At 55.7% G+C, this 19,860-nt stretch overlaps 1 protein-coding gene across 1 annotated transcript; it reads right to left on the bottom strand.

The window, feature by feature from the left end:
• Positions 1 to 1,129: 1,129 nt before the first annotated feature.
• On the bottom strand, positions 1,130 to 4,412 carry EPOP (elongin BC and polycomb repressive complex 2 associated protein). The gene has a single exon (XM_064473087.1). It carries the CDS (start codon positions 3,375 to 3,377, stop codon positions 1,182 to 1,184), a length of 2,196 nt encoding a protein of 731 aa, XP_064329157.1. The 5' UTR covers positions 3,378 to 4,412; the 3' UTR covers positions 1,130 to 1,181.
• Between the last annotated feature and the right edge of the window lie 15,448 nt (positions 4,413 to 19,860).

The raw sequence follows: 19,860 nt of genomic DNA, 5'->3' as shown, positions 1-19,860 counted from the left end.
GGAAATCACATCAGAAATAGTCAAAAGAGCCAGTTACAAAGCCACTGGTTTGCAAGAAAAGTTAAACTGGGATATGATTTCCTCTGCAGAGGAGAGAGACATTCCCTCCGCATTCTTCCCCGCATTCCACTCCGGAGCTCGGGAGAGATCAAATTGTCCATCTGTACCCTATTGCTAATGCTCCTGGATCCGATTTCTGGTGCCCGTAAAGCTTTTACAGGCCTGCTACCTTTGGGCTATCGGAGTTAGGGTTATTAGCCAGCAAACAACTCACTTTTTTCTCCTTTTTTTTTTTTTTTTCTTTTAATATACATGCAGCAGTTTCAAATAACTTCCTCTCAAAGCCTCCTGTTTTCTTTTAGCGAACAGAATTTCCTGGTCTTTTTAAAGTTGGGGGTTTCTTCCTGTCTCTTAAGTAGACAGAAAACATTACATCGCTATTAATATAGTTATTTGGAATAGCTGCTCCCAATTTCGCCGGGCTCGACTCGCCCCGAAAAGGAGTGTTTATGCTGCATGACATCATTGTTTCTCTCTGCGTGTGATTATTAGGAGTTTAATCCAATGCATTTATGGAGGAAAAGGGAGAAATTAGATCTATTTTTTTTTTCCTTTATTTTTTTGTTCTTTTCCTCGGGTTTTTGGTGCGGGGCGGGGGCCGGGGCGAGCCCCCTCCCTCCCTGCGGGTGCGCGGTTCATCCCAAATCCCTTCGCTGGGAAGAACCCCCGGCGTTTCCCCGCGGGGCGGGTGGGGGAAGGCGGCCGCCTAGGCTTGAGCGCCTCTTTTAGCTTAAACTCATCGCGAAACCAACGTCGGACCCTGGCACATACACGGGCAGACACACACCCTCCCTTCCACGGCCAGACCGGTGACCCCCACCTCTCCGTGTCCCCCCTCCCCTCGCAGGCGCTCACACACTCACTCGCACACCCTCCCCCCCCTCCCCGAAACGCTCCCGCACCCCCGGGACCCCGCACGGCTCCTCCGGGCATCCCCCCTCCCTCCCCTCCCCGGGGACCCCCGGCCCGGGCGGTGCCGGGGCTCGGCGGGACGGAGGGACCCGCTGCCCCCTGTGTGTGCCCCCCCCACCGGCCCCACCGCCCCCCAGGACCCCCCTCCCGCCCCCCCTGCAGCTCTCATCTGTTGCGTGTAAACCTTTCCTCCGGGCCGTCCGCTGTCCTTAGAGATCCTCCAAGCTATAGCCCCGGAATTTGAGGCTGGGGGGCACGGGGATGGCGTTGCCCCCCAGGTGCCAGCTCCACAGCGGGTGAGTTTTGGAGAGGGCCCAGGAGTTTTTGACCCCCAGGGAAGAGGCAGGACACAGGTCCCCATCTTCCCCCACGACCAGGGAGGGAATACAGGGGAAGTTGCCCATGAGGCTGAAGGAATTCCGAGGCGGGGTTGGCCCGGCGCTGCCGAGGCGTTTGCAATGAGTGTTTCCCTTCTTGGCATTCCTCCTTTGAGTCTTTTGTGGCCTCCCTTTAGAGGAGCTCTGTTGCCTTTCTGCCTCAGCGCCTCTGGCAAGGCGTCTGCGCTTGGCATTCCTTTCCGAGCCATTGCCTTTCAAAGCTTTGTTTGACAAGGTGCTGGGGCTCTCTGCTCTTTTGGAGCCGGGGGATTTGAGCTCCGCAGCTTTACAGGGCTCCGTCCTCCCTCCGTGCCGCAAACTTTTCCCGTCCAGGTTGAACCCTTTGGCGTAACACCACAGCTTGGATTGCCGGATCAGCCGGTCAAAGTGCTCCCGCCGGGGCTCCCCCGCTTCCCCGGGGGGGGCCGGCCCGAGGCTCCCCCCCAGCTCCTGCGCCGGGGGCTGCGGGGCCGGGCCCGGCTCTTGGGAAGGCGCTCGCCCGCCTAAAGCTCCGCTTTGCCTCTCCGCCTGGTCACTGGGGCCTAACGAGGCTCTATTGTTCGAGGCATCTTTGTGCAAATCCTTCCCTTTGGCGCAGGGCTCCGCGTCCCCAAAGCCTCCCTCCTTTTGTTGCGGAACCCCCCCAGGGGTGCTGCTCGGGGAGGGAGGGGGGGAGGAGGAGGAGGAGAAGGAGGAGGAGGAGGAAGGGGAGGCCTCCTGCTTTGCGTACAGCTCCGGCAGCGGCTGGGCCCCCGAGCCCGGGGCTGGAGCCGGGCTCAAACTTTCCAAAGTTGATGCTCGCAAAGTCCTAGCCCAGAGCTGCTGCGAGAGGAAGAGGAGGTCGGGGTCGGGGCGCAGGGCTTTGCCCACGCTCGGGGGGGGCTCGGCGGGGCGCTCCTCGCCGAGGGGCTCCCGGGGGGGCTGCGGCTGGAAGCGGGGCAGAGCCGCCTGCCTGTACCGGGTGCTCTGCACCGAGTCCCCGCTGCACAGCGAGCTGCTCTCCGACTCCGAGGAGCTGCCTTCCTCGCTGCTGCACGAGGTGTCCCCTTCCTCCTCCTCCTCTTCCTCCTCTTCCTCCTCCTCCGACGAGTCGCTGGAGGTGGCGGGGCTGGACCCGCCGAAGTCCAGGCTGGAATCCGAGTCGCTGGAGTAGCCGGCGGAGGTGCCCTGTCGCTTGGAGCCGGGGAAGACGGAGGAGCGGCCTTTCCTGGGGGCCGCGGGCCCCTTCTCGGCCGGGAAGAGCCCCTTGGCGCAGCAGGGACCCCGCTTGCGCCGGCCCGGGGGGGCGAGCGCAGCCGCCTGCGCGGCGGGATGCGCGGCCGCCGGGTGCAGCAAGGCCAGGTCGCGGGGGTACCCGGCCAGCACCCCGGCGAAAAACCCTCCCCGAGCAGCCAGCCCGCAAGCCCTCCGACCCCGGGGGGGTTTCTGGAAGGCGGGGAAGGCCCTGTGGAAGGGCTGCGGCAGCAGCGCGGCCGGCGCCGAGCGCGGCTTGGGGAAGGCGGGGGGCAGCTTGGGGCGGCCGGGGGCGGCGGGGGCGCAGCAGCCGCCGGCTCTGCAGGGCGGCACCAGCTGGGGCCGGGGGCAGGGGAAGAGCTCCCCCGGGCCCGGCAGCAGCAGCTGCTCCCTCCTCTTGCTCTTCCTTTTCCTCTTCCTCCTGCGGGGGCTGAGGCTCTTGCAGGAGGTGCAGAGAGCCTCCAGGTCCGCCTTGGAGATGAGGGAGCATTTCACCGCGCGGGTGGGCACCGAGTTGATGGCTTTGAGGGTCCGGAGCTCTTTGAGATCGCAGCGTCGGCTCTTGATCTTTAAGGTTTCCATCTTCTTGCTGATGGTGGTCCTGGGGATATCCTTAAACAGGTCGCTGAGGACCTGGGCCAAAGCAAACATCTGGGTGCCATTGATCTGTAAGTATCCCAAGTTTATCCCTTCGATTTCTTGATAGCCGGCATGAAAATCCCCCGGCCTGGCTTCCCCATTGTAATCCATGGTGGCTGGAACAATTCCGAAGGTCCCTTCGCAGGTCAGGAACATTTTGCAAGGAGCATTTACTTTGTCTCTTTCAAAGGGGGCATTGAAAATAAGGACATATTTGTTTCCACTCCCTGATCACACACATCCCTACCCCTCCGGAGAGGGGGGGAAGGGGGAGGGGAGGAAAAAAAAGGGAAAAAAAAAAAAAAGCCAAAGCAGTCGATCTCCCTTTCAAACGCTCCAGTCAATGGTTTGCAACATCTTCCAAACACCCGGTTCCTCCGCCTGTACCGGGGCTTGACTCCTCGTCTTCCCCCTCCCCAGCAAAAAAAAAAAAAACAGAAAGAAAAATAAAGAAGTCAAACATCTCGCATCCTCCGGGCTCCCCCCGGCCAGCTCCCACCCCGCGGCCGCGCACCCCACCTTCCACTTCAAAAATAATCTCTTTTTTTCTTTTTTTTTTTTTTTGGGGGGGGGGGGGATCAACAAGCACAGCTCCCCCCCCCTTTTGCTGTGCAAAGCCACTGAGATGCTTAAGCAAACAAAGCTACCGACAAGGGGAGGGGGGCGGAAAAATGGGAGCGGAGGGGGGGGTCCGGGCGGCGGGGGGAGCCCCGGGGCTCCGTGCGGCTCCCACCTTCCCCGGGCTCCGCACTCGCGGCCCCGCCGCCGCGGACGGTATATTCTAGGGAACACCCCACCGAGCCCTCCCCGCCACCCGCCAGCTGATTGGGCACTCCGGCCTTGTGATGTCATAAAAACCCCAACATTTCACACGCACACCCCCGCGCAAAACCTCATAAACCCCTGGGCGGGCCGCGCAGCACCGCGCAGCTCCGCGCAGCTCCGCTCCCGGGCGTGCCCGCGCCTCCGCCGCCCCCAGACCCGGGCGCACACAATAGCGGCAGCTTCGGGGGGTGGTTGGGGGTTTGGGTTGTTTTTTTTTTCCCTTAAAAAGAAAAATTAAAAATTCCAAATTACGCTGTGTTTTCGGGGTGATGGCAGCGCGGGCGCCTCCGCTTTGTTTCCGCGGTTTAGGGGTTTGTTTGTTGTTTTTTTTTTTCCACGTTTTAAAAGAGGTCGCTGCGCCTTCCCAAATCGCCCGGATTCCTCTGGGATGGGTGTGTGTACGTATATATCTAATAAAGCGTGAAAGATACGACTCTAAGCGAGTTGTTCGGAACGATTGACTCCGCAACAATTCATCCTTCAACCCGGAGCGGAATGCTGCTTAATTGCCAGTTACTGTATTTATTATCTGGAATGAGCTGGAGCGCGGGAGCAACAATAACATCGGCATATATGTGCAAATAAAAGCAATGCAAAGATATTTTATATTCCTTTTTTTACTCACACACGTTCTTTATTCACTTCGTATCTTTTTCTTCCAAACTCTTTCTTAAAAAAAAAAGAAGAAAAAAAAAAAAAAGAAAAATTCTTTCGCGTGCCTTTGCGCTGCTTAACTTTATTTCAAACTTTGAAGTCCCAGGATTTCTTCGGCATTTGGTAGCTCGCTCCTGCCTTACGAACCAGGCGGTGTTTTCCCAAAAGCAGGGCTGCAGATTTCTCTTTCCAAGGGGGGGGGGGGGGGGGGGGGGAGGGGGGGGAGGGAAATAATAAAAAAAAAAAATAGAAAAGCAAGCCCCAGCCCCTCACCCAGCCCCGAGCTCCATTGTCCCGTCCCCTCTAATTCTTTATAAACCTGAAGCTACTTGAGCGAAGTGAGTGGAGCCGCGGAGGCTGGACCGAGGGATTTTAACTCTCTGCTCAGGAGGCTAATTTTGGGGAAACAGTTACCTCGGAAACCTTTCTGGGGGAAGGGAGGCTGCGGCTCCGCAGCGCAGGCTGCTCCCTTTCAAGCTTCGTCTGTCTCCCACATGAAAAGTTGCTTTTACTCTTCCTCTGCCTTTTCTTTTTTCTTCTTTTTTTTTTTTTTGTGTGTGGTTCGAATGGCAAAATCTGAGTAATTTGATAATAATAATTTGTTAAACTCTATGTACAATCAACCACAAACGATCCCGATTTAGAAACAATCCCGGAGGAGGAGGAGGAGGAGGAGGAGGAGGAGGAGGAGGAGGAGGAAGCGCATTCCTGAGTATGTGTGTAAAAAAAAAATTTAAAATAACTCCAACATTGCCTTTAATTCGGGAGCTGAGATCACCTGATTTGCTTTTACCTTCTCGCCGGCTGATGAGAGGGGAGCCTCCCGATGCCCACCTCGGGAGGAATCGCTGCCAGGGTGTTCCCCCCGCCCCCCCCCAGCACCCATGGGCGCCACCACCACCACCACCACCTCAAACGCTGGGCCTTGCTGCGGCGAGAAAATACCCCTTTTTTCCAGATCTGGCCGTATGAAACCACCACATTTCGCCCTGGTTTTCCACAGGCAAGAGTTTCCTGTGAGTAAAGGTCTGCCGGCCAACACAAACACCAAATTCCTCTTTGTTTGGGCAGAGGGGAGGGGGAAGAGTTTGCATCGCGATGGACGGAGAGCGGCCGGTTCGGGGATCCTGCAGCTTGTTGCAGCGGCTGCCGGCGGGGCTCGGCTGCGAGGGACCACAAAAAGTCCTGTTTGCAGCCAGCCTGGAGTTTCCCTTCGCAAATATAAGGGAGATCCTGGGTATTTTTCTTTCCACATAAAGCCAGAGCCATTTTACCTATAGGCTGAGCTTTGCTCCGTGCCAGACGGGAGGAGGGGAGCGTGGGGTGGAGGGAAGGAGCTGGCAGGGACTATCCCTGTCCGATGGGGCTGAGGGGGGGGTGGTGGTAAAGAAAAATATAAGTTCCAGCAACGCAATAAACTGTTCCCGATTGTTTGTGGGGCTTTAGAGAGGACCCGGAGCCCCCCGATCGCCGGCCGGGAGGAAACAGGGCTCCGAAGCCGCGCAAAGGCGAATGTATGGAAACGTCATTTCCCAGTAAATCTCTGTCAATAGGAACAAAAATAGGCAATATTTTGGCTGTGGATAAAGTTCAATATGTGTGTGCGTGCGTCGACGCCTCTATCCCGACGCAGACAGCTCGACGTGGGACATACAGACGCTTTGCAACCCCCTATATACATGTATTTTTATATCTAGTGATAGCTATACGTATATAGCCCTACAGCGGTGGGCAGGGTGCTCGCCGCCGGGGCGGCAGTTCCTAAGCAAACGGGGTTTAGCAGCACCGTAAGTGCCCGGTGTTTCTGCTCTAGGCGCCCTCGCTGCCCCCGCCGTGGGTGCCCCACGGCACGCGTGGTGCTGGGCATGGCGTCCCCCGGCCATACGGCACCTTCGCCCCTCAACGTATACACGGGTGGGACGAAACGAGGGGTATTTTACACTTTTTTATTGCGAGGGGGGCTGCGGGGCCTGGTGTGGGAATGGCCACGGGAATGGGCTGCTCCGTGGGTCCCAGGCGAGGGCTGGGGATGAGGGGGGGCTGTGCTGGGGGTCGGGGGGGCTGCACCGACCCCCAGAGGTGCTGCTTCGGGAAATGGGTGCAGCCGGGAGACCTGGCGGCGCGCGCGTTCGCGTGGGATTTGCGTGGTCCGATATTCGTGTATTATTTACTTATTTGTGTGTATATTGGCATAGCTGCACCTCAGCCCAGCTCCTGCTCCCCAGGGCGGTGGGGGGTTCCAATCCCCCCTCCCCCCCACGGGTGCACAGCACAATAACCCGCGGATCCCCGCGGTCATCTCCCCCCCCGTGAAGCATCCCCGGGAGATTTCTCCCCCCTACCCGTCAGGGCTGGTTCTTTCTGCAGGAAGCAATAAAAGTTATCAGGTTATGGGGGTATCCCCATTTCCAGGGGGTCCAGGGGGGGCAGGACCCCCACCCCCACCCCTCTCCCCACGCTGGGGCAGCGGAGGAGGGGGGTGAGATCAAAGGGGGGGGGGGGGCTCCTCGGGTTTGCTTACTCCGGTAAAACGATCCCCACGCACCTCCCCGAGTGGGGTCGGGTTTAGAGAAGGTGCGTTTCTGCCTGATGCGGAAGTGCCCCGGCACACGGCGGGGGCCACTGGGGGGGGAGGAGGAGGAGGAGGAGGAGGAGGAGGAGGAGGAGGAGGAGGAAGATCCACGTGCGTCTGCTCCGGGCAGAGCGCCGGCCAGGGGTCGGCTCCGCACCTGCCTCCCTCCCGGAGGAGGAGGATGGATCCCCGGGATCGATCCGCAATCTCGGGCAGGGACAGAGCAGGAACCGCTGCCAACCCACCCCCACCCCCACCCCCTGGCCACGCAGCAGCGTGGATCCCCCCCTCCGGCTGTGGCTTCCCACGTTGGTTTCTCTGTGCCTTATTTTCTATTTGACCTGGTGCAAGGGCATTAAAGTGTGGGGGAGGAAAATAAAAAGAAAAATAAACCCTGAACACCCCCAAAAGCTTTGGTTTGCGCCGTTTGGGAAGAAGCTTTAGGGCTTGGGGCTCCTCTGCGCAGGTCATGCACGGTGTGTGCAAGGATGGGGTGAGGGGGAGCTGGTTTTGCTCTGACAGCTCAAAATCTCACTTGTGGCTCTCCCAAGTTCAACATTCTTCGTGGAGAGCATGTGACAGGGGGGATCCGGGCGAAAAAGCAGGTGGCAGCAGGAAAAGAGGAGAGATGCTGCGGGTGGGAGCCGGGGTGAGGGCAGGGAGTGAGCAGGGAGGAATTCGCAGAGCAGCTGGTGCCTCGGCAGGATGCATCAGGTTTACCAGGAAAAAAAAAGTGATTAGAAATTAATATTGGCCCAACTGAATGATTTCAGTTGCAAGGTTTCGGTTTATTGTCTTTCTTTCCTGGGTTGGAACAAATCCCAGCTCATCAGGCAACAAAACCAATGCCGAGATTGCTCCACACCGAGGGTCAGCAAGGGACAGCCTGGCCGTGCCCCACACAGGGCAGATACCCCTCGGTAGATGCTCCCACAGCTGGTCCCACCTAGAAACCTACGTGGAGAGGCTGTGATTTCCCGCTTTCCCACTGCTTGCTGGGGCAGGGCAGGCCTAGCGCTCCCACTGGGAGACTCGGGCCCTCGGGGAGGGGGGTGGAAAAGCCCTTTGGCTCTGATACGAGGGGTGTTTTCAAGGAAAATATTGAAATTCCGATTATTTTTTTAAATTTCAAACAGTTTGTGAAAGACCTGCAGCAGCCCACGGCGCCTGGGGGAGCTGAGCGCAGCCCAGCGCCAGGCCCTGCTTAAAACCCCCAATATTTTGATCAGAGGCAGTTACTCCTGACAGGTACTTAAGCTGTCCGGGATGAAAATATTTCTACAAATCCCTTGGTGCTGTGGCTTTTTAAACATCTCTGCTACATCTTACAGGCTACAGGAGCTGGAGAAGCAGACCCAAACCCCACCGACCTGGCCCGCAGGACAGACAGACGGACAGGCCAGAGCCAGCCTAGAGGAAAAAAATGCCTCCTTCATTTTGGGGTGGTGGGTGGCTTCGGGAGGGCTCTCCCTGCTCCATGACCCACCTTTATGCTGCCAGCAGCCAGGGACTGGTAAAATGCTCTTATATGCTCTCAGGGACAGGGATATTCCCTCTCAATCACATGGGATGGGCTTAATTTTCAGGATTTCTCACTTATTTTTCAGGATTCCTTGCTTATTTTTCATAATTTCCCTTGCTTTTCAGGATTTCCCTCTCATTTTTCAGGATTTCCCTCTTATTTTTCAGGATTTCCCTCTTATTTTTCAGGATTTCCCACTTATTTTTTCAGGATTTCTCACTTATTTTTTCAGGATTTCTCACTTATTTTTTCAGGATTTCCCTCTTTTTTTTCAGGATTTCTCTCCTTTCTTCTCCACGAGCATTTTGTGAACAATATTCAGCAAAACCACCAAAAGACGCCTCTCCATTCTCAACCTAAACTTTGAGCACATTGCATCACTGATCAGAAATACCTTAATAAATCCTACTCCTCCTAAAATAATACTTGAATGTGTCTATTTATTGATTTTCATATTTATAAGAGGCTTCTGGAAAAGCAGGGGCTGAGGAGAACAGCGGAGCTGCGCGGGGCCGGTGTCCCTGCGCACCGGGTTGGGATAATTCGTGTTATTAGTAGATGTTTGGTTCTTTGGGGATTTTTTTTTCTTTAGGTCCTACCCCTGTGCAAACAACAGCAGTATTTAGTGACAATTGATAAAGATGCAAATCCCGTTCCCCTCTCTTTTGTTTCAAAATACAAAGACAGAAAAGTGGGGTTAGTTGGAAAATAGGCTCGGCTTGCCGGGCTGCAGGCTGGGGCCATCCCTGCTGCTGCTGTTGTTCCCTTTTCCTCCTCATAAAATTACACGGGTTTTGGGGGGGGGGAAAGGCGCAAAAAAAAAAAACCCCAAACCAAAATAAAACCAACCAACCAAAAAATCAAAACCGTGCAATCTGATGGAAACCGCAGGGTTTGAGCTACGGGAGCGGCCTAGGAAGAGCGAGCGATTGCATCAGACCAAATGGTGCCGCTCAGACCACGTTTAAAAGGTTTTGAGCCTTGCTCAGAGTAGAACCGAGAGGTTTAAGGCAAAGCTGGGGCAGGTCCCGGGGAGCTGATGCTGAAGGGAGGGAGAAACGAGTGGTTCTTTTTTAATCAGCTGAGTTGTGTTTGCTCCGAGAGCTCCTTCGCCTGGTTTTACTGGGGTGGGAGGAGGGTCCCAGTTCAGGGAATTAAAAACGCGCCCATCCTTCCACTGACTCCGAACAGCCCAGGGTCGCTCGCCCAAACTTTCTGCCTTATTTCTAGCTTTCTTAATAAACAGCCTTTCACCATCCTCTAACAAAGAAACCACATTTTCTAGAGAGCAGCTGAAGGGAATTATACAGTAATAAACACTGCCGATTGGGGAAAAAAAATGTTTGTTTGTTTTCCTAAGCAAATGCAGCTAAATACTTCCAAGAGGGTTTTTCTCCTGGAGAAATCCTCGCAAAGAGGCTGGGAGGAGGGTCCTGGTGAACCCAGCAACTTGGAGGGGTGCGAAGGGAGGCTGGAAAGGGAGAACCTCCATTTTCCTGCTGTCTCTTTTCCCCCCGATTATTTAAAAGAATATTTCTGTGGCGACTGAGAGAAGCCTGTGTCTCTAAAACAAACAACAGGCAAATAAAAAAAAAAACCAAAACAACAGACTTCTAAGAAATGGGAAAACCGAGTTTGTAGATGGAAGATTTTGTGCCTCAATCTTAAAGCCAGCAGAGAATCTGCATTATTCTTCTGTCGCCTTTTGATGTTTCCCATATTACATCGTGATTTGGTTGTTTTCCCTCTTACTCCTTTCATATGGGAACAACTACTAATAAAAAAAAGATTTGCAGATTAGTAAATGATAAGCCCAGAACATTTTCTCTTTAACAAATTTCATCAGAAGAAATCTTAATTTGTGGGTTTGGGTTTTTTTTTTTCCCCCTTTAAATCTAGCCCAGCTAAACCAGGGAAAGTCTCTGATTATGTCTAACCCATTGATTTCCTACTAACGTAGGATTTTGTTCATTAGTTCAGTTTAGAATTAAAAGGATGATGGAAGATATTTTTGCTGCTAAGATCAGCTTAAACCAAAATGCTTCCTGCTCATCCAGTAAGCGCTGGTATCAGTAAAAATTAAAGGCGATGCAAAAAAGCCACAATCTTTCGATCTTTTTATAAGGCAGAGAACGGTCTTGGATGTTGCCTCTTCCCTCGAAGAACATTTTATATTCTTTGGGAAACATTTATCAATTCTTATTTAAATTGCACTCATACCTACAACACTTATTCCTTAACTTTTAAGTGTTATATTTAAAGCAATTATGATTTAAAACTCCTCGGCGACAAATAACCTCGGAGTGGTTTTAAGCTCTGTAAAGCTTCACGTTGTCAAACTTTAAAAGGGAAAAACTTTTCCTTCTTTTTTTTTTTTACCTTTTACAAAGTATTTCTCCTGCCTGTTATTGATTGACAAGTTTATTATTATTATGAATGGATTCTCCCATTTCCCAGTCCTCTTCAAGGCCTGATGTGGATTGAGAGCCTGACCAGTTGCTTATTGACCCATGATGGCTATACAATGACCCTGCTGCCCCCAGCCTGACCCTGGGACCCCCGAAGGACCCAGCCCAACAGAACAGGGCTCAGATATGCAAAGTTGGAGCTTTATGGGGTTTGGGGAGGGGGAGATTGCAAAGTGGGCGAGGGTTTCATTAACAAAAATGTGTTTATTGTAAATAAAAAAGGCGAAGGGGCTGTTTAAAGGAATGCGTCCTAAAGGATCGCCGCTACCTTCTGGATGGGGAAGGCTGGAAGCCTTGGAGCCCTTTTTTATACCAACACACGCCTAATTGGTGACAATAAAAGGAGAAAGGCTGATGCTGGCTCTGCTGCCTTTCCCGGTGATACTCAGTAAGCAATGCTCGGTTTGCAGAAGGTACTGAGTTTGCTCAGGCCACCAGCAGCAGCGTCCTGGAGGGGGGAATCCAGGGAAACCCCCGTGGAAAGGCCCACTCAGGCTGCAGCTGCCTCCCCGTCCCTCCCCAGGAGCATCCCTGCGTGCGGGTGGCCGCCGGAATGGGAAGCCGAACCCTCAGTTTGAGCTGAGCTCTGGTGCTCGCGCAGCGAGGGCGAGCAAGGCCTTTAGAAACGCGATCGGTGGGATGAATGAAATACAAAAGGTTAGAGTGGGATTCAGCATTAATATGCACCTTTTTTACCCACTAAGTGAGGAAATGAAGGGGAAAGACATCCCCTCCTACCCCTGAAACACAGCCCTGCTGCTTCGTCACTGTACAGGGCTTGCGGGTGAGCTAATAATTATTTATGGGAGGTGAGAGGCCGTATGTGGCCCAGAAAGCATATGTTTTGTGAAACAGCATTTCGCTCCATTTCAGAGAGTAAGGGGATCTTGCTCCCCACCCTCACTCCCTCATTTAATGGAGATACAGTTGTTTAAATAATTTCCCTCTTCCCCAAAACAAATGCAGGAGAATGAAAGCTCATTTTTTATCCTAATTGATGGATCGCCGAGGACAAGCCTTTGAAGAAAACGGCTGTCAGCAGTGGGAGATACCCGAGCATCTGGGTTAGATAGGTATAAAGCAAAGAGCAACCTGCATTCTTTGCGAGGCTGGATGCTCTCAGATTATAAACTACGGCGATCGCTTTTGATTTCACCATAAAAAAAACAACAGCAGCAGCAGCAGCAGCAGTGAGTTGTTCCGACACTCTCAAAACATCTGGACTGTAAAGTTTGCCGGTTTCTGGCAACAGCAACAACAATAATAATAATAATAAAAAATATCTCGCCCTTCGGGCAGATCCCCCAGGTTTCGCCAGGGTTTGGGCTCGACCCGGCCGAGCTGTTTGTCCTTCTGCACGACAGATGATGTCCGTTTCTGTGCACATCCCGAGCACCTCCGTGGCGGTGGATGCAGGGGCTATAACGCACCAGAGCTCTGCGGGTCTGGAGAGAAAAATAAAAACCTCTTGCACTTTCTAATCGCGGTGCCCGGGCACCTAAAGGCGAGAAACAGCAGGACCGGGGGATTCGCTCGGTGTTTGAATAGCCTGAGATGTGATTTAAGTCGTGGCTTGTCGGGGTGATTCGCACGAAACCTGGGGTACAGGAGTACAGAGCCACCTCAAACCCTCAGGGGGCACAAGGAGCCCTGCGCCGAAGTGGCTGCGTGTCCTTGCACGCCCTGCGTGGCACCGGCAGCTCTGTGCACACGCGGACACACGGACACACGGACAGAGGTCCCCATGCACAGCACGACCCGGGCAGGAGCTGCTCTACCTGCTCTTGTGCTAGGTTAAACCCGGGAATCAGGGATGAAAAAAAAAAATGTTATTGAAGGGTTGAGAACTGTTCCCGAGCGCTTTCAGCTCAAAAGCCCGTGTGCAGGGGAGGAGGTTCCATCTGTCCGTCTGAATTTAATTTTATAATTGTTTTTTTTTTAACACCGCGGTATCTCCCAGCCGCCAAACGCCGAGACCGAAGGGGAGAGGACGGCACCGAGCTGGGAAACGGTAACACAGAAAATATGTTCGTTTCACTCCAAAATGGATATTTCGGCTTCAGCTCCACTTTCTAGGAATCGCCTGGCAGGGACGCCCCGCTCCGTGGGGAAGGGACGGGAGAGCTTGTGGCTGTCCGTCCGTCCGTCCGTCCCAAAGGCAGCCGCCTTTGCCTCGGGGGCGGCGGGGGTGGGGGGCGGGGGGTGTCTCCCGTCCCCAAATTGAGGTGAGACAAAGAGGTGCCTTTGGGGAGCGGCTGCGGGGCGGCTCGCGGGTTGTCATCTAAACAGCGACGTCCCCGAGGGAGCAGACACGGGCGTGGGGGGACACGGGCACCGGGACGGGGGGAGATACGGGCACCGGGACGGGGGGGAGGCACACGGGCACCGGGACGGGGGGAGATACGGGCACCGGGACGGGGGAGACACCGGGCACCGGGACGGGGGGGAGGCACACGGGCACCGGGACGGGGGGAGATACGGGCACCGGGACGGGGGAGACACCGGGCACCGGGACGGGGGGAGATACGGGCACCGGGACGGGGGGAGATACGGGCACCGGGACGGGGGGGAGGCACACGGGCACCGGGACGGGGGGAGATACGGGCACCGGGACGGGGGGGAGGCACACGGGCACCGGGACGGGGGGAGATACGGGCACCGGGACGGGGGGGAGGCACACGGGCACCGGGACGGGGGTCACACCATGCACCGTCTTCGCCCCGGCGGTGCCCGTCGGGGAGAGCGGCGATCGCTACCGAGCGACGCGGGGTGAGCGGGGCAGCGGCGGGGCCGGTGGGTACCGCGGCGGGGGCTGAGAGCGGGATGGGGGGGGGGGGCAAAGCCGGGGGGGGGGGGCTTCATCCTGGGGTGCCCGGCAGCCGGGAGCTGCTGCTGTAGCCGGGGCGCCCCCGGACCCCGCTCTGCCGCGGCTACTCGCCTCCTGCCGCTGAACTGTCCCTTTGGTGCTTGTCAGAAGGACCTACAAAATTCCCCCCACCCCCCCGGTTGCTCTGAATACCCCGTGCAGGAGGGTGCTGGCCGCGGGGCTCCGGGTGCCCCCTCCGCTGCCGTCTCCCACCCCTCGGGGAGCCCCTTCCCACGCCCGCACCTCTCGGCACCGGCTCCCGAGCTCAGCCTCGCCGGCAATTTTCCCCTTTGCCTCCGGCGATGCACTTATAAATAAAATAAAATAAAAATAAATAGAATAAAACAGAGGGGCCTCTGGGCTGCCCCTTCCCCGGGGCGGCCTGTGCCCCCGGCTGCCCGCGGGGCCGTGTTTGCTTTGGGGTGGGACGTTGCGGGGTGGGACGTTGCGGTGCCGCCGGTTTGTTTCCACGCCGCTGCCGGGCTCCGGGAACCGCGTACCCCGGGGGATGCGGCCGTGCCCCCAGCAGAGCCCGGGCATCCTCTTGCACCCCGTTTTTTCCCGGGGGGATCCGGGCTGGAGGGACGCATGCTGCGGGGAGCCTCAGCCCCGAGCGTCTTCCTGAGGAAGAGCAAGGTCCCAGCGCGGTTCTTCTCTGCTAAACCCGCACATTCCCGGGAGAAGCTCCGGCTCCCGGGATGGAGAGAGACCGGGATGGAGCAGGACCAGGATCGGACACACCGCGGACCCGAGCAGAGCGTGGATGGAGGGAGGGATGGAGGGAGGTAGGCGTGGGTGGGTTGGCGGGAGAAATGGTCGAGGAATAGTTCAGCCTCTCGCGGTCATTCCCATTTCTGAAAGGTTTCACACCTCCGGAAAAGCCGACACATGCCCTAGAGCGGGGCCCAGCCGTGAGCCCCCACCCCCTGGCCCCCTCCCGTCCCGGCCCCGTCCTTGCCCGCTGCCCCGGGGGCGCGGCCGGAGGGTGCGGGCTGGGGGGGCTGGGGCTCGCCGGGCCCCGGGCTCATCCCCCCGGGGCAGCCGGGGTATGGGGGGGTGTATTTTGGGGGGAGGGGGTGCTCGGCCCGGCGGGGAAAGGCGAGATGCTGGCGCCCCCCGGAGGTCTCCCACCGCCAGCCCGGCCGCAGGGCACGCCTTTGGGGGAAAAAAGGGCATTTTTCGGCTTTGCCCAGCAGAGGTCCCCGGCTGCCTTCGCACGAGCAGCCGACTGCCCGCACCCCCCCCGGCAGCGCCCTCATTCCCCCCACGACCCCCGGGGCACCCGCTCAGCCTCCCCACCCCGGCCCCGAGCATCACGTCCCGCCGGCCCCAGGCTCTTGGGACTCCGTGGGGCTGGTACAGACCACCCCTCTCCCCCAGCCCCGGGAGGGCTGCTTCTCCTCCACGGGCTTCAGCGGCAAATCTCCCCCTTTGCCCGGCAGAAATAAAAGCTCCTCGCACGGGAGAGAGCAGGAGCGGAGGGAAAATCCCGTCCCCCGGCACACTTCGAGCAGGGCTGTGTTACCCTCTCCTGCACGCCCGGGCACCCAGCAGGCAGCCTGCCTTCCCACAGATCGCTGGGAGATGATTTGCCTCAAGTGGGCAGCAAAATTCAGGGCATGGACCTGGAAATACACCCGCGGGGTTGGGTTGATGCTGTTAAAAGCAATGCAGGGGAAAACGCGCCCGCCTCAGCACCACGATTCCCCTGCAGAAAAGGGCCTGTAGGGAAAAGCACCACTAAAACCTGCCACGTCAGAGCTGACACTTAGAAAAATCACGTTAGCCCAGCTCTTTCTGCCTCCCAAAATGACACAGTTCTGTAAAACGAGTCTCACTTTCAATTTCAGGTCTTCTCACTATTTTTGTAATCCCGCTGTCAGTGAGCCAAAACAGAGCGAAAGAAAGAAGAACAGAGCAGGTTTGCCTATATTAGGAAATTACTCTAAATATACCACTGTGTTTGTGCAAACCTCTCATGTAGACCCGCTACTACTTCGTACTGCGCCTATGACAGATTATTTTAATTTAGCGGTTAACCGGATGGAATTATAATAATGTGAGTCTTAACTAAAGCTGGACTTAGTGCACCCAAATAGGTTTTGCACCTGTGGAATTCCTCAGCACAGCACCGCCCATCCACAGACTCGCTCCAAAGCGCCTGGGGATGGCCTTGCCCTCCAAGAGCTTTATGCGCCGGTTTTTGATACTTTTAGAAATTATTCCCGTTCCCAGGTCTCTCAAGAGCAAAAATATCTGAGCATCGAGACAGATAGATGTGAATCACAGCTAAACTGATTTATTCCAAATATTACTCATGAATTAGGCTGATGCTTTTTTTGGTCCCTCGGCTCTCTCTCTATTTTGGGGGTAATTCTCAAGGACGTCAGAATTTGGCCATCTTTTATTTTCCAGGGGACAAGCCATGACTCACCAGTGACTAAGTAACAGGTTACAGCCTCGAAATTTCTGATGAGTAATAGGGCGTGCAAGAAGATCTAACCCCTTCTGTAAGTCACGGAATAGACACACGAGGCTCCTCACAGCCAGGCAGATCGGCAGAGACCTTGATAAATCACCAAAATTGGCACTGAGGAAACAGTTGCTTCCTCTGACAAATAATTAGGGAATTTATAGTAAACAGGCATCTCAGAACGGTCCATGCAAATCTCCCAAGAGCTGTGAGGAAGGGCTAAAGCTCTGGTTGTGTTTTATTTTCCATCCTTGCAGCTCTTACTAAGAACCAGAGCTACTCTCCGGCTGATAAATGTGTGAAGAGCAGCCTGCAGCTGCCTCAGCCCCCATGGGCCTGCAGCCACCCTGCCCCACACCCAGCACCCGCTGGCCCCAGCCCCACCAGCCCTGTGGGGCTTTCGGGGGGCTCAAAGGGTGTTGTAGGTTTGGAGTTTTGAGAGATTATAGAATCCTAGGCTAGTGTGGGTTGGAAGGGACCTCTAAAGGCCGTCCAGTCCAACCCCCTGCCATGAGCAGGGACATCTTCAACCAAGTCACTCGGAGCCCCGTCCAGCCTGGCCTGGGATGTTTCCAGGGACGGGGCACCGACCACCTCTCGGGGCAACCTGGGCCAGGGTTCCAGCACCCTCAGCGTAAAACATTTCTTCCTTAGATCTACTCTAAATCTCCCCTCTTTTAATTTAAAACCATCACCCCTTGGCCTGTTGCTACAGGCCCTGCTGAGAAGCCTGTTCCCATCCTTCCTACAGCCCCCCTTTAAGCCCTGGGAGGCCGCAATAAGGTCTCCCCGCAGCTTTCTCTTCCCCAGGCTGCACAACCCCAGCTCTCCCAGCACGGCCTCGTAGCAGAGGGGCTCCAGCCCTCGGAGCATTTCTGTGCCCCCTCTGGCCCCGCTCCAACAGCCCCGTGTCTGTCCCGTGCTGAGGAGCCCCGCGCTGGGCGCGGCGCTGCAGGGGGGTCTCACAGAGCGGGGCAGAGGGGCAGGACCCCCTCCCTCGCCCTGCTGCCCGCACCGCTGGGGATGCAGCCCAGGGCACGCGTGGATTTCTGGGCTGTGAGGGCACATTGTTGGCCCGTGTCCACCAGTAACCCCAGGTCCTTCTCGCCAGGGCTGCCCTCAGTGGGTAGGTGATGGGTAGGTGTGGATGGAGGGATGGATGAAGGGCGGGATGGGGGATGGCTGCAGGGAGGGATGGAGGGATGGATGAAGGGCGGGATGGGGGATGGCTGCAGGGATGGCTGCAGGGTGGGATGGAGGGACAGACATACTCCAAGGAGGTGCATCACCTCTGCTGTCTGTGGGGTGGGCGAGGGGCAGCACAGGGTCACCTGCACTCAGGGCCGCCCGGTCCCAGCCTGGGGCTGCCCTTGGCTCCCTTCGCAGCCCCCCACTTCCTGCGCAGCCCCCGGGAGCGTGATGCCACCTCCGCAGCCTGCGCACCCTCGGCCCCGGCGCTGCGCGGGGGCAGGATGTCGTTGCCTGAACCTCAGCGCTGCAGCTCGCAACCAAAAAAGCCACCGATCGTTTCCTGTCGATATTCACGGGGCTTTCTGAGCCCTGGCAGTTCCCAGGCCCGCAGGCCCGGTTATGGTCTGGGTTGGGACCCGGGAACTGGGCACCAGGCAGCTCCACTGCCAAGCCCCGGCACCGGAACCGGGGGTCCCGGCAGCCCCCACGAGCCTGCAGCCCCCAGCACATCCCCTGGGCTGTCGGTGAAGTTTTTTTTTCAGGAATCTCAGGGAGCAGGGTGGGATTTGGGTGAGAGCTGACAGCCCTCCCCAGCCCTGGGTGCTCTGTGGTGAAAGGTGTGTGGCAGCAGCGGAGCTTGTGCAGCTTCGTGTGTGACCTTTCCTGCAGAGCTCTGTAATGAATTCTGTTGCGTACTGGAAACCAGCTTGAGAAATCATTAAATACATATATAAAAAAGTATATATATAGGTAATTTGGGAGGAAGGGAGGAGAAAGCCTGACCCTGTGCAGGTTTAGCACCCTGGACCAGTGTCAGCTTGGCAGCGGGGAGGTGAGGGATGGTGGCCTTCTCCCACCAGCTGCCCCACGCCTTGCCATGCCGTGGATCTGCCCAGTTCGGGGTGTTTTCAGCCCTGGGAGGATAGCTTCGGCCTGGAACAGCGACTTGGTTTTGCACAGTCGCTGCAGAGTTGTTACCTTCAGGCTTTTACCTCAGGTTTCCTGTCTTAAAGGCTGTTTCCGATAGCGTAGCCAAGAACTGAACACTCAATTGCAAGCTAAGCTGATGCAATGCTCTAAACCAATACAAGGGCGTCAGAGCAGAGCGTTTAATTAAACTGGTTTGTAAACCAATTAAATGAGAGCAACTGGTGGGTTTAGGCAAAGCTTCAATTACTGCCAAGTATTTTTTAAAGGCCCTAAAAATGCAGGAATGTGAGGAAAAAGTCCCAAGGCACAAAAGGAAACAGGTGCCTAACTCCCATTAAAAAAAGAGATCTGTTTGTGATTATTAATCCCCCCTTTCACATCGGGACCTAGGCTGAAGAGTCAGGGCCTGAGTCTACGAAGTGCCTAACACTGCCATGCCAAAGCGCCCCTGGAAAGGTGGAATGCTCTCAGAAGCCTTGGTCCTGCTCCGTGCACATCAGCAGAGGTTGGGGCACACCGAGAGATGGGAGCAGCTCCAAAGCTTGTTCTGGTTTTAAAGCCAGGGCATCTGTTTCCGTTCCTAAGAATGAACTTGAAAGCCTAAGTACGGGCTCCTTAAAAATACTCTTGGTTTCTGGACACAGACCACATCACTTATTGCTCTGGTAATTGTTGTGTACTTTCACTGCCTGATGTAAATAATAATAATAATAAAATAATATGACACTAATAAGTCCTTGGTTCTGCTTTCCCATAGGGAATTAGCCTAATTGGTCTCTTGAAGTTCCTTCCAAAGCAATGTTTATGTGATTTTATGACTATCCCATTAGGTTTGTTAAAGTGGACTTGTTTTAGAGATGTTCCTCAACTCCACGGTCTGTAGCACATTCTCTCTTTTGCAGGAAGACGTGAATAAACAGCTAAACCACTTTAAATACGTGACCCAGAAGAATCGCTGGCGCCCCAGTGGGAGAGGACAGTAAGGTAAGTGGGCTGGAAAGCGCTCGTAAATACAATGTGTCACGAAAGTGTGGGAGTTTCGGCTTTTAGGGCGAAGAAGCAGAGCGAGTCTAACAAACCCTTCAAAATATTTCCACTCATAAGAGAGTAATTTAGTACCGAAAGCAAATTCGTCATC

This window comes from Phalacrocorax carbo, chromosome 25, assembly GCF_963921805.1.
Source record: "Phalacrocorax carbo chromosome 25, bPhaCar2.1, whole genome shotgun sequence".
Classification (NCBI taxonomy): Eukaryota; Metazoa; Chordata; class Aves; order Suliformes; family Phalacrocoracidae; genus Phalacrocorax; species Phalacrocorax carbo.
Note: the sequence above shows the minus strand (reverse complement) of the source record. Positions and strands in the feature narration are given on the sequence as shown.